This window comes from Eleutherodactylus coqui, chromosome 1 (assembly GCF_035609145.1).
Source record: "Eleutherodactylus coqui strain aEleCoq1 chromosome 1, aEleCoq1.hap1, whole genome shotgun sequence".
In the NCBI taxonomy this organism is placed as follows: Eukaryota; Metazoa; Chordata; class Amphibia; order Anura; family Eleutherodactylidae; genus Eleutherodactylus; species Eleutherodactylus coqui.
In genome coordinates, this window is record NC_089837.1 from 122,313,893 (window position 1) to 122,328,952 (window position 15,060).

Consider the following 15,060-nt stretch of genomic DNA (forward strand, 5'->3'; position numbering starts at 1 on the left):
AGGTCTCACACCAACTTGCGTTTTTTTAATGCTGCAATATCGCTGCGTTTTTTTTCACGCAAATGTCAATGGGACTTTCTAATGTTAAATCGCATCGCAAGTTTGTGCTTTGCAATTTTTGTGTGATGCACTTTTAACATTAGAAAGTTTCATTGATAATTGCCTGAAAAAAAACGCAGCAATATCGTGTGAAAAAAACGCGCAAGAAAAGCACAAGTGTGCAGGAGCCCTAAATGTGAGACATGTAATACAATTTTCTGGCATAATTTGAGCCAGAAAAGTGTTGTATTTTAAATATTAAATCTGCCCCAATGGTTTTATTAGAAACCGGATATATTAAAGTGCCATCCAGTAAGTTAACCAAGCATATATCTCAATAAGCCCTACACATGTACATTGCATACTTCACCCTAAGGGCGTTCATAAGTGCATGGGTGTAAGCGCATATACGTTTGTGATAGCATAACATATATGTGCTGTGCAGAGAGCGCGATCATGTGCTATCATGCCCGAAATCTGAGCTTTTTACTGTGCTTTTTGGTGCTGCTGCGACTGCTCACATCAGTGCAGTCCTGGCAGCGCCATGTGTGAGTAGGCAGGCGAGCCTTGGTTCCAGTTGTTATCGACTTTTCACACGAAATCGCAGTTCAATGTGCAATTTCATGCAGACGGGGGTCTTTGGTACACAACTGCACACCAAAATAGATCATGTCGTGTCATCTAGCCTAAAGGCCCATTTAGACACCGATCATCGTTGTGTCATTTACAGCGTAAGACGATCGCTCAAGATGAGCAATTACCTTGCGCTGCCAACGGAGGATGCAGAGGACAAGCGGGGACACCCTGCTTGTCTTCTGCATCCAGCTGTTCTCTGCTCCGAGCGCCCGGCTGTTATACAGCTGAGCGCTCTGAGCGGAGGATGCAGAAGATAAGCAGGGTGTCCCCGCTTTCCTTCTGCATCTAGCTGTTCCCTTCTCTGAGCGCCCGGCTGTCATACAGCTGAGTGCTCGTAGTGGAGTATGCAGAAGACAAGTAGGGTGTCCCAGCTTGTCTTCTGCATCCAGATGTTTTCTGCACAGAGCGCCCGGCTGTTATACAGCTGAGTGCACAGAGCGGAGAATGCAGAAGAAAAGCGGGGTGTGCCTGTTTTTCTTCTGCATCCAGATGTTTCCTGCAGGGAGCGCCCGCCTGTTATACAGCCGAGCGCTCGGAGCGGAGGATGCAGAAGACAAGCTGGACAGCTGTGTTCTTCATACTCAGCCTGTTATCAGGGAGCGGGATACAGCTGAAACAATGGTATCAGCTGTATCCAGCTGTGAATCCCTGATAACGACAAGGATGAGCAACGGCATAACGAAAACTGCATGATGTAAGTGCAGCTACACATAACGATTATTGTACAAAAGACGGCTTTTGAGTGACTTTTGAGCGATAATCGTTATGTCTAAATGGGCCTTAAGGCTGGCCGTGGTCTGCCATTATATTGAGCTACCAGTTGTAATCACAGGAAGGGAGGGTTTGTGTATAAACTTCATCCATTCCTACTCATTAAATTTAATACAGTGGCCTGAATCTTTTGAGCACATTTCCAGTTTCCATATTTAAACACAATGCACTTGTACAGAGTTAAAAAGTAGCAAAGGTGGAAGAGATTCTAAGGAATTCTTGGAGTCATTTGGCTTTCACATAATTGTCATTGCTTTAGGGCTTTCCAGGATGCTACAAACTCTCGCAGCAGCCTGTGGCATAAAGTGATGATAAGCCCGTACTTGCCTTGTAATAGCTGTTGTCTCTTGTCAGTCTGTTAACACCACTGCAGTGATAGTGAGGTATACCGCTGTGGCCAGTAGTAATGTGCTTGGTTCATACTGACAGAGGACAGGCATTCCTCACCACCGCAGCAACGTAAGCACAGACTGCTACTTGATTGGCGAAGGAGAAATGATTAGGTACCTCCTTGTAAGCAGGTTCCAGGATTTTATCTTATAGTTGGACAAACCCACATAAGGTCCCTTGAAAACTTGCTTCTTCAATGTTAATGCCACATACAAACATCTCTTCGCATTAAAAAAAAAAAATCGTACCCTTGTTGCATTACGACATGCTTTATATTTATTTGTATTGACACAGGAATTGGCTTTCATCATACCAGTGTTCTCCAAACAGGAGCTGGGGGAACCACATGTGGCTCTTAGGCACCCTGTGTGTGATTTTCAAGCTACTGATGGCACCAAATGTTGGTATTCCTTAGTGGGAAGAGGGATTTCATATTACTGAAACTTGTCTCTACGGCCAAAGCTTTATCACTACCAGTTCATGTAACAGGTGTGATATTGGTACCTGCAATAATAGGTGTGCAGGTACCTGTTTTTAAAGGACAGTTATCCTCAAGTGATAACGGTCACAAAAAAGTCCACCCTGACCAGGGGTAGTACTCAGACTGAATCAGAGTTCATACTGGTAGTAGCTCATTCAGTATACTAGCTCTGAAGTCTCTGGTAACACTTTAAGCAGTTCCTGGTAGATACTTTCTATCTCCTAGCGGGTATATACAGTCTCCTTAGGATAATCCTTATCCACACACTAACATGTGGGCACAATAGCTCAAACTCTACACTATCCTTTATGGGTCACTCAAAGTGGTTGGTGAGCCGAAAAGCTGGGAAACCTCTACATTTTACCATAAACTGACTGTTCCCCTGGACAGAAGTACCGTTTTAGACATGTATTACTTTCCTCATCTTAGAGTGTAAGGTCTTACGGCCAGGGTTCTATCTCCTTCATGCTCACTCCTTTTGTTCGCTCTCCTTTTCTACTCGCTTGTTAATGTTTGTTTGTAGTATTTTTATTCAATATGTTTTGGCGCCATTTGTGAATACTGTAGTATATTATTTGTCTTTATAAGGTGCCTCCTAGTGATGAAGCAGTGGTCACTTTACTTTGTGAGTGGGCTGTGAGCTGCAAGCGGTCTGGAAAACACAGAGCCATGGTGGTGGCTAAGCTTCTTGAAAAGAGGCAGCTGGAAATAGAGGCAGAGGTAAGTGGAACTTGCAAGTTGTGCTCAAGGGCTTTATACTTATGGTTACATATGTTTGTAGGTTTATGTTTAGAGATGAGCGAGTAGTGCCTTAGCCGAGTATCTCCCGGTTCGTCTCTAAAGATTCGGGGACCGGCGGCGAGCAGGGAGCGGCGGGGGAGAGTGGGGAGGAATGGACAGGAGATCTCTCTCTCCCCCCTGCTCCCCGCCGCAACTCACCTGTCACCTGCGCCGGCCCCGAGATCTTTAGAGATGAGCGGGGAGATACTCGGCTAAGGCACTACTCACTCGAGTAATGTGCCTTAGCGAGTATACTCGCTCATCTCTATTTATGTTACATTTATTTCTCCTCAGAAGACCTACAGTTGTTGCAAAACTACAACTCCCAGCTTGCCCTGGCATCCAAAGGCTATGTGAACACGATGGGAATAGTAGTTTAATTTAATAATGCACCTTTATAGCACTTAGCACTAGTGATGAGCGAGCATACTCGCTACGGGCAATTGCTCGAGCGAGCATTGCCCTTAGCGAGTACCTGCCCGCTCAAGAGAAAAGGTTCGGGTGCTGGCAGCAGGCAGGGAACGGCGGGGGAGAGCTGGGAGGAACGGAGGGGAGATCTCTCTCTCCCTCTCTCCCCCCCCCGCTCCCCCCTGCTGACTGCCGCAACTCACCGCTCCCCCGCGCCGGCACCCGAACCTTTTCTATCGAGCGGGGAGATACTCGCTAAGGGCAATGCTCGCTCGAGCAATTGCCCTTAGCGAGTATACTCGCTCATCTCTACTTAGAACCCTTGATACAGAGAGCCAAACCTCCTACTTAGATACAAAGTTAAAGTGACCCTCTGGAGCTGAAGCAACAGAGATGGCTGCACCACCTCTCTGACTACCTGGTGCGCACTGTGCATTAGTATGCATCCTTATTCTAAGACACTACACCTGCTTTGTTTACACCGTGTAACATCATTTTTGTAACAGATAAGCAGATAGGCGGCTTGCAGTAACTTTAGTGTGCTGAATTCAAATATGATATCCGTTTTTTTCTGTCACGTAAGGTTTTCCAATTATGGGGAATGATGTAATGCCCGCCCACTCACTTCAATGGCTTATTGCAGTGTATAATACACTCCAACAAGGTCATGCTGCGTAATTTTTAACGCAGTTCTACATGGTGTGAAAAAATACTGTCATGTGAACCAACCCATTGAAATCAGTTGGTTCTATTCACTGCGTATTACACACACAAGACATCTCAGTTATTGAAGCCCGTTACAAAGAGAAGTACAATCCGAATATGATTGGCGACATGTTTCTCACCGGAGGAAGTCAAGATGCAAGCGTCATTTTTCATCAAAAACAGTCAAATAGTAATATTACGGCGCATCCAAACTGTTATCATAACCCCTTAGTGACCAAGCTTTTTTTCCATTTCTCCATTTTTGTCCCCCCCCTTTTAAAAATTCGTAACTCCTTTATTTATCCATCGACGTCGCTGTATGAGGGCTTGTTTTTTGCAGGATGACTTGTATTTTTCAATGGTGCTATTTAATGTACCACATAATGTACTAAAAAACTTTTTAAAAATTCTAAGTGAAGAGAAATGGGGGAAAAAAGGAAATTCCGCCATCTTTCTTTGCGTCTTGTTTCTACGGCGCACAAACAAAAATGACATGATAACTTTATTCTATGGGTCAGTACAATTACTTTTTTTCTGTACTACTTGTATATTTTTTCAAAGATATTTAATTTTTTTAAATCATTTTCTGCCACCATTTTTTGTGCGCAATAGCTGTTTTTTTATTTTTCAGTCGACATAGTTGTGCAAGGGCTCATTTTTTGCAGGGCATCCTGTAATTTCCGTTGGTACCATTGTGGAATACATACGAGTTTTTGCTCGCTTTTTATTGCATTTTTTTCTTGGAGACAGGGTGACCAAAAAAGTGTTCTTTATTTCTATTTTTTTCTGATGACATTCACCGTGCGGGGTAAATAATGCATTATTTTGAGAGATCAGACTTTTACGGACGCAGCAATACCAAATATGTATTTTTGTTTTATTAAAAAGCATATTAGCGGTCATGAAGAAGTTAAATAAAGGAAATGGTTCATAACTTGAAATTGAGATGTGCTGCTATTCAATGTTACCGATGTCATCAGCAGGTTTTACAGAAACCTATCAATTACTTTCTGTTATGAAAACTTTTTAAAAATTTGTTGCACAGTGTTATTAACCAGTGCTACCCATATGAACAGCGCTGGCCAGTCAGAGCAGTGTGTAGGGTCTTAGACTACCAATGCATACTAACGCACAGTGTGCATCAGGTTTTAGTCAGAAAAGTGGTATAGACATATATTTTTCTCCAGGCCTGAAGGGTCGCTTTAAATATAGAAATTCTGCCTGCAGTCACTACTAGATACCATTATGGGCTACATATTACTTTTTGATCACTTTTCATTTTACCCCTTCCCGCTCCAGGACGTACATGTACGTCCTGGAGCATCGGGGTGTGTATGCAGAGAGGTCGTAGGGCAATCTGTCTTCATACAGCGCGGACGTCAGCTGTTTATTACAGCTGACACCCGCGGGCAATAGCTGCTATCGTGCGTGCGGCCAATTGTGGCTATTAACCCTTTAAATGCCGCTGTCAGTTCTGACAGTGGCATTTAAATTTCCCGAACGATGTTCGAGGGTCCTGTACGGCCCCCCGCGGTGAGATCGGGGGAGCCGTGCAGGTGTCATGGCAGCCGGGGGCCTTCTAAAAGGACCCAGTCCTGCCTTAGGAGACTGCTTATCAATCATCCCCCTTGTGCCATATCTGTAATTAAAAAATCTAAATCATAAAATAAAAATACATATTTGGTATTGCCGCGTCCGTAAAAGTCCGATTATTTACCCCGCATGGTGAACGGCGTCCGAAAAAAAAAAAAGAAAGAACACCAGAAATGCACTTTCAGTCACCCTGTCTCCCAGAAAAAAATGCAATTAAAAAGCGATCAAAAAGTCGTGTGTATTCCAAATTGGTATTAACGGAAACTGACAGTGTAGTGTCTCCGTCACTGTTCCCCCCTGCTTACTCTGCTGCTCCTGGCTGTTTACTGTCCCTGGCGCTGTGCTGCCCTCCTTCTGCAGCAAACGGAGAACACGCCGTCGGTTTCACCCTTCCACTGCAGTCTGACTGGGTGCCGAAGCTCCAGCCAGTCGCTCCTCCGCAGTGCCTTGCTGCGGTGCCGCTACAGATGCTCCACGTCGCTGCTGTGTCCCGCTGCTGTTAGACTGCGCACCAGAGCTCAGGTCAGTCACTCCTGTGCTGGGGCTTCCGGCGGTGCCGCTGCTGACGCTCCCCGCCACTGATCAGTGACTCCTCTGCTGGGCCTTGTGCTGGTTGGCGCTGCTGACGCTCACCGGCGCTGTGTCTCGCTGCTCCTGCTGTGGCACTTGCATGCCCTCAGCTGTCAGTAGGGCTGCCGCTCTACCTTCACTCCGCCATGCTCCACCACTGTCTCCTTGCCAGCCTCCAATGAGGGCACAGCAGACAGTGACAGCGCAGGAGTCGGCAAGGCAACAATGGCGAGCGGCAGAGGGGGATTCCAGGGGAGCCAACAGGGCAGATAATGGCCACAGAAGATGATGGCCACTATTGTCCTGGGCAGCCAATTCTGGTGGGAGTGTTGGTTCAGGGCGTGTATCTTGTCTCCACCCATTCTGCTGGTGGCGTCAAGATACACTAATACCAAATACTAGTTTGGAAATTTCCCCAATGCACTTTGCAATAGTACTCTCTATTGGTTCGGAAAGTTCCAGATCATCTGCCTCCATTTTGACTCTCCCATTGGATCCAGAATTTATCTCCTCTAGTTGAGCTACTAGTCTTACCAGATATGACTGTATCTTCATATATCGTTGTCTGGCAAATTTTCTAGAAAAAACTGTAATTTCTTATCTTGTGAAAATTTTACGGAACTGAGAATTGTTTTATAGAAAGACGAATTATTCTTGAAGATTCCCTATGCACTTCCTACATTGATCTGGGCCATGTGCTGTCCATGTATCCAACGTGCAGTACACATCCTCATAACAAACTTCGATGGTCCATTTGAAAAAAATTGCTGCGTGTCCCATTGTGATCCATAATGCGTTTGTGTGTAGTGTCCAAATTTTATAATGTATTTATCTTTTGCATTCGAGTTCTTGGACTGAACAGAGCAACCCAAAGGGTGCTTCTACATGGGACGTGCATGAGTTATCGGGCAACGGATACCAACAGGTCATCCCAGCAATAATCTTTCCTGTGCAATGACACAGGAACCAGCATTACTGATGCGCTGACTGAATGGAGGCGGAGCAGCTGTGGATCGTTCTGGCCCGCCCGCCTCCATTCATAAATGGACAACTGCCTGTTTACACGGAACGATAGGTCAGTTTTCTGCATGCAGAAACGAAATGACGAAAGAGAAGTGAATGAGTTCTTGTTCCTCCTTCAGTAGCTGCATGCATTTACACTAGATCATGGGAATCCGAAGAATAATCGTTCCATGGAGTTCTGCAGTTGAGCTGTTAGTAGGTTCTTTTTGTGTTAGGCAGAGTAAAGAAAGCGATTTGTTACTTTATTCCCAAACATCTTTGTGTAAACGATTCCGACTAATGCGGGAAGCAATAGAGAGGTCGCTTTGGGGTGATTTCGAAGTTTCATAGAAACCTTAGACTAACACACTTTAATCCAGTGTATGAGCTCTGTCGTCTCTGTTTATCATGCCGTGCTTTGTGAACATTTTGGGCAGATGAGATATTGCTTAAAGTATTTGGGGTTTTTTCTTTGGTTTGTAACTAAAAATTCCAGTCCATACAAATCATGTGCTATAGTGCAAATAATGTTATGATCCAGTGTGCAATAATCACAGAGAAACTTGTTTTAATATCTACAATTTCTGTATCCATACAACACATAGTCTTTCTTTCCTGTGACCTTTCTGCCAATTAGAAGGGTAACATTTGTATTCCTCTACCAAGCAGTCACAACTTGTTTCTTAAACTTTTGGATCATTCTTATTTAATAAAGTTTTTTTCTGACTTCCCCCAGCGATGCAGTGAGTCGGAGGTCTTGGATGAAAAGGAGTCTATCTCTTCTACTTCTCTGGCTGGATCCAGCTTGCCCATCTTTCAGAATATCCTACTCCGATTTTTAGATTCACAGGCTCCATCTCTCAGTGAGAACTTTTGTCCTCTATATTACTGTTTTGTGTAAAACGTGTATTTAAAATAGTGGATTGAAGGGAAGAAAAAAACAGACCACATAACAAAAACATAATCAAACATACACTTTTTATAAAATAAAAGTTAACAAGTTGCCATTACACATTTGGTATCCCCATTACCGTAAAAACTTGACAATGAAATTGACCATTTCCAATCCACTGTCTGACGTCTAAAGATATTCTGATTGAAGGCTGTACAGCTCTGATGTCGGAAGACGTCCAGCAGGGTATTCTTACGGTAGATTACTGGCAGCTCTGTTGTTAGGGGCCTCTCCAGCATGTCCCATACTGCAGTACTGGCTCTAGCCAGCAAATGGCGCCATTGTATAATAGCAGAAAGAGAAAGCGCCCTAGAAAAACCCTGAATCCAAAATTGGATTGCAAAGGGTTAATATTCAACCTAAGGGCGAGCACCCACTGGCGTTTTTTTTACCTGCGTTTTGCGTTTTTCCTGCACAGGCATAGAGATAACATGTGTTCCTGTCCACTGGCGTTTTTTTTGCGTTGCGTTTGCGTTTTTAATATAGGAACTGTCATTTGCATATGTGTCCTTATTTTTCTCCTAATGCACCCATGAAAGTCAATGGTAATTTATGGAAAAGCCGCGAAAAACGCGCGGAAAAATCGCGGGAAACGCGCGGAAAACGCAAACGCCAGTGGGTGCTCGCCCTAACAAAAGTAAACGTATATGGACCAGCTCTCAGAGGATTGCTACCTCAAATGTCTACCTGAAAGGGGTGTTTTGTGCAAAAAAACACAACCCTGAGGGTTGCCGTTGCCATTTTTGCATTTTTGGTGCATTGCATTTTTAACATTAGAAAGTCCCATTGACAATTGGGAAAAAAAATGCAACGAATTCGCAGCGGAAAACAAACGCTAGTGGGTAGGCACCCTAAATCTAGATCCTCCTGAATAGTGATCTAAATGGTCAATAGCCAGATGTGTATAACAGGAAACCTAGTCCAAGATTATTGCTAATAAAGTATGGCTACTAGGGATGAGCGAGCGTACTCGGAAAAGCACTACTCGCTCGAGTAATTTGCTTTATCCGAGTATTGCTGTGCTCATCCCTGAAGATTCGGGTGCCGGCACAGAGCGGGGAGCTGCAGGGGAGAGCGGGGAGGAACGGAGGGGAGATCTTTCTCTCCCTCTCTCCCGCCCGCTCTCCCCTGCTCCCCGCTGCGACTCACCTGTCAGCCGCAGCGGCACCCGAATCTTCAGGGACGAGCACAGCGATACTCGGATAAAGCAAATTACTCGAGCGAGTAGTGCTTTTCCGAGTACGCTCGATCATCTCTAATGGCTACCCATGATATAAATTCAACGTCTTTCAAAGGTCCTACCAATAGTGCCTTCAGACCTACAACAAAGCAGCATCATTGTCAAAATACAAAAATTGACTGTTGTAATTCTGGATAAACCATGTCCCTATGAAAACACTGGAGTGGCGGGTCACAGGGCAGGGAGTGTTGGCATGGGACATGGTTAGAGAATCTCTTTCCTCACTGACACAGAAAAATAAGAACAGGAAAATGGTGTTTTCAGATTTTTCTTTTAGTTGCTTCAGAGCTTCTGTGCACTATTTTCGGAATGTGAAGACCCCGTTGTATTAGTGCTGCCTTCTTAATTCCGTTATTTACTTGAATATGATTAATGATGTGTGGCACAATAAATTATAAGACTTTTTTCTTTTTTTTGCAGATGATCCAAATGATGAACATGAGAAAACGGAATTTATAAACTTGATTTTACTTTTCTGCGAGTTCATCCGTCATGATATATTTTCTCATGATGCGTATATGTGTACTCTGATATCACGTGGGGATTTGTCAGCCAGTAACCGATCTCATTCACCAAATATGGAACATTTAGATGAGCATTACACTAAAGATCTCAGTGTCAAGCTAGAGGTAATTGTCAATATGTTATTAAGAAAAGCTGTGTCTTATGTAATACAAAAATCTATATAAAAATCATTTTCTTTCAGCTAAGATAATTGCATAATTTTGTAAGACTGAAGAAAGACATGTGTCCATCCAGTTCAACCTATTATCCTGCATTGTTGATCTAGGACCCAAGCATGACTGCTACTTCTGTGCCCCTTTTTATTTATGCCCCTGACTCTACAGCATGTATAAATTTACTTACCTGGTCAACCATCTCCCACGAATGGAGACCATCGGCTATCTTCCTGCTCTGAAACGCAGACTGGCAAACGAGCTGGTATGGACCATCGATACATGCTACCAACACCTCCTCCAACATAGAGTGACAACATTTAGTCTACACAGCTGCGTGAAGAGCAAGTAGCCTCAATCTAAGTTTATATCTGCATAACAAGCTGCATAAGATGACAGACATGACAGAAACACAACTAACTTTGTTATAGTCTACGAGGTCTGACCGGTGCTGCTAGTGTCCATTGTGATGGGTTCCATATTGTAGCAGAACTACAAAATAGACATAAAGTGTACATGTGACCATCCTCAGATATACACGTGTACACGGCCCAGCGGAAATAGATATAATCATAAGAGGAATCTCCGATTTATTTTTTCTAGTTATTTTGTAATACGGTTATTTTTACACGTGCGATAATTAAAATCAGGATATACATTTTTTTTTAATCTTTAGGAACAAAGTTTCGGAGACCAAATGGAGATTGACTCAGGAACAGCCCACCTCTTTGACGACATAGAGAAAAGTGATTTCAAGACAGAATTTGGCTCAGAATTGCCAGTAAGTTTATCTGTAAGATTACAAATGATGACCTAACCCGTGTGAACACTAATATGTGTACAGTGTGTTATATGGCTAATGAGGTGTGATCATATCATATTATGTTTGTGGTTCCAAATGCATTTTTTGCAGAGCTGTTAATTAGATCTATACACTGAGAGAAGCACTATATAATGCTAACTTTTAAATGGGGCAATTATTGCCCAAATTGCTGGAAACAGCGAATTTGGACAATAGCCATCCCGTGTACACACGGCCATCGAAAGGGTGCTAAGCGAGAAATCGCTCAGTTGTCAGAGTCACTTGGTTTTTAGATAATTTAAAAGCTACTATTGACCTGTGTAAACCGTCAGTCATTCATCTTCATGTTGATAGTGAATGGAAGTGGGCGTCAGATAAGATCTGTGGCCACTGCAAGTCCATTTCTGAATAACTATCTGATCCCTGCTGTTTAATCCATTGCATGCCGTGGTCAATGTGACTGTGGCATGTAAAAGGCTGACAGAAGGAAGAGGCTCTCACTGTCACCCATCAGACCACTGCAATGCGATCACAAGGTCTCAATGAGTTTCCATAGCACTTAGAGGTTTGAAGATGGCCCCTGGGTCTGCCATGTATGGTGGCCTATGAGGCTGAGACTCTGGCTGAGCAGTGTATTATAAGAATCAACAAAAGCAAAGATATTGAAGTCCCATAGTGGAACAAAAATAAAAAGCTTAAAAAAAGTGTAAAAAAGAAAAAAAGTTAAAAAAAATATAAAAAGAAATAAAATGTTAAAACCCCACCTTTTCCCCTTTAGGCCGCCTGCAGACGAGCGGAAATCCCGCCGCGGGATTTCCCGCGGGATTTCCGCCGCTGAAAGTCTGCATAGGAGTGCATTACAATACGCACTCCTATGCAGACGGCCGTGGTTTGGCCGCGCGAAATCTCGCGCGGCAAACAAACCGCGGCATGTTCTAATTTTGTGCGGAGCACGCACTCACCTGGCCGCCGGCTCCGGTCTGCGCATGCGCCGGCTGCGCGGCAGCCGGCACATCAAAGAGCCGGGGCCGCCAGGCGCGGGTGAGTACGCGCTCGTCCCTGCAGGCTCTGGGGTCGGATCGCGCGGCGAGATTTCTCGCTGCCGGATCCGACCCGCCCGTCTGCAGGCGGCCTTACTATGTAAAAAAAATTACAAATTTGGTATCATTGCATTTGTAATGACCCACAGAAAAAGGTTAGTACATGATTTAACAGGTGCGGTGCACGCCGTGAAACAAAATGACAAGAAACATACCGAAAATAACTAATTTTGTATATCTCGCCTCACAAAAAACAGAATAAAAAACGATCAAAAAGTCATATGGATCACTAAATAGTACTGAATTCGAATTCGACCCCCAAAATAAAAAAAAAACTCAAACAGCACAGTTGACAGAAAAAAAAATATTGGGGGTCTTTGAATGCGACTATAGAAAAAAAATCATCTTTAAAAAAAAAGAAAAAAAAATTGGTATTGGTGTAATCGTATTGACCCACAGAATTGGTTTCCTTGTTATTTATGCCACATGGTGAACTTCGAAAAAAAAGAAAGCCCAAATTGCAGATTATTTATTATTTTGGCCTTTAGATAAGATCTGAATAAAAAATGTTGTACGTTATGGCTCTTGCAATGTGGTGACACAAAAACATATCTTAAGTAGAGATGATCGAACATGTTCGGCCCCGCCCCTTTTCGCCCGAACACCGAACTTTGCGAGTACTTCCGTGTTCGGGCGAAAAATGTTCGGCGGTCGCCGTGGCAGCGCGGGGGGGTGCGGCGGGGAGTGGGGGGGAGAGGGAGAGAGAGAGGGCTCCCCTCTGTTCCCCGCTGCTGCCGCCCGCGCTGCCACGGCGCCCCCCGCCCCCCGGCGGCCCCCGAACATTTACGCCCGAACACTGAAGTGTTCGGGAAAGCCGGTGTCCGGGTGCGTAAGTGTCCGTAACGGACACGTTCGATCATCTCTAATCTTAAGCGTACAAAAATAGCAAAACATAAAAAACCTGTATAAACTTAGTATCATCGGAATTGTGCTGACCCAGAGAATAATGTTATCGCATTATTTATTCTGCATGCTGATCACCGCAAAAATGAAATAAAAAAAAATATTGTGGAATTACCCCCACCCTTCCAAAAAAGTAAATAAAAATTATACAATCCATTTCATGTACCCCAAAATGGTGTCATTAAAAATTACAACTTGCCCTCATTGGGCTATATTGATGTAGAAATTCAAAAATTATAGCTCTTCGAATGCAACAATAAAAAGAAGCTGAAAACTTGGTTGGTCGTTGGGCCATGAAATGGGCCAATCACAAAGGAGTTACATTAGAGTATTGTTTACCTGTCCGTGTTTACCTGGACATAGGCTTGTATGTAAATACCCTGGCCCTGACATAGTTCCGTGTTGGCTGCCACATTGGCACACAGGGCACATACTTTACTAGCCCCCCTCCACTTGCTACGCCGTGGTATGAGGGGATATTTTGTAATATACTGGGCCCCTCAAAATAGATCTCATGGAATAGGATCTGTGAACCACACTTGGTTTGTTTAGACATAGGATGAGGTATCTGTATATAAGTATGGGTGCGTTTATAAGGGACGATCATCGCTAGTGAATGGAGGTGTAATGGGATGGGGATCGTATCGGGCTTCCTGCTCCATTCACAGTAAGCAGGCAATCGTTCATAAGCAAAGGACTGCCTGTTTACACGGAGCGATAGAGCGTTAAATGTTCTGCGTGCAGAAACTGAACGACGAACTAGAAGTGAAAGACTTCTCATTTGTCGTTCAGTCGGAGCATGCATTCACAAGGAATGATAATCCTTCACATTTTTGCTGGATCTTGGGAATCCAAACGATATAATCGTTCCATGTAAAAGCAGCTTTAGAGAAACAATCAAAAGTAATGGAGGAGAAAGATTATATTCATTAGTAAGTCTGATGGTCACGCAAGTGAACAATAACAAAGGCAAATAGTGTTTTTAACCGGAGTCTCGTAATGCTCATGCCATCTCCATACCCACCTCCTAACTTGTCTATACCTGGTTTTTAGATCTTTTCACCGGTGTCTGGAGACTGCCATAATTATGACTCTCCATCACTTCATAGAAGAGTTTCTGCTTCCAGTGAAAAGTCAGTAAAACGAGAAATCATTTACCCTTCTACTTACGAGCTCCTGCGCCATTTACAGTATGCAACACACTTTCCCATTCCTCTGGTAAGTGCTTTAAAGTTTTCAGTGGGAGGACATTTGACTGTAAGTGATATTTGCTATTGCAAATCCTACTTCTTCCTACACAGGCTTTTATTCTAATGCTTCATGAATGTGAACTGAAGTGAGTTTCGTGAAATGTCCCATTTCACCTTTTCGGCTTTCAAGTAAGCTCATTGCTTACTAATATTCCAACTGCATTTATCTCTGCTTCCTCCGTCTTACTTCTGACTCATTTTAAACTTCTGATGTTATTGAATAATACCCAGCTCTCTACTTCAGTTCACGGCATAGACAGAGCTACATTTACCTGCTAGGCTATTCTAGTGCCTAGGGTAGAGGTTCTTAACCAGGCGTTTGTGGAGTCCCAAAGGGTCAATGGATAGATTTCAGGGGAGCCATAAATTTATAAGATTAGATTATATGCCTGTTTGCATTGCTTATATAACGCCAACATATCACATTAAACATTTTCTTCACTTATCGATATCTCTGAGTGTTAGGGGGCCACTCGCGTGCAGGAACAGCATGTTGGCTTTATTCTCCCAGGTACTTTTATGTGGATTCTCCTTTGTGCAGAAGATTTGCTATGTGACTTCTATCTGTTGTTACTGTTGATTGTTGCTCAAGTAAAAATGGTTATGAAGCCTTTTGCATTATTGTACTTCAGTTTACTGTGAGGTAGGTCATGGGGGACCACCCTGCTGTTTGAATTACACCATTGCTTCAGATATAATTGAATGTCATTTATATTAAACTCTTCTTCTAGGGCAAGAAGGAACAGTAAAAAATGTCATTT

At 43.5% G+C, this 15,060-nt stretch overlaps 1 protein-coding gene across 1 annotated transcript in view; it reads left to right on the forward strand.

Annotated features, from left to right (window-relative positions):
* MED12L (mediator complex subunit 12L) overlaps positions 1-15,060 on the forward strand; it is a 504,977-nt gene that overhangs the window by 66,963 nt on the left and 422,954 nt on the right. Inside the window, exons 11-15 of the mRNA XM_066599797.1 lie at positions 2,906-3,037; positions 8,112-8,238; positions 9,988-10,196; positions 10,921-11,025; positions 14,103-14,267. Coding sequence (XP_066455894.1) covers positions 2,906-3,037; positions 8,112-8,238; positions 9,988-10,196; positions 10,921-11,025; positions 14,103-14,267 — 738 coding nt within the window. The remainder of the gene's footprint in view (positions 1-2,905; positions 3,038-8,111; positions 8,239-9,987; positions 10,197-10,920; positions 11,026-14,102; positions 14,268-15,060) is intronic.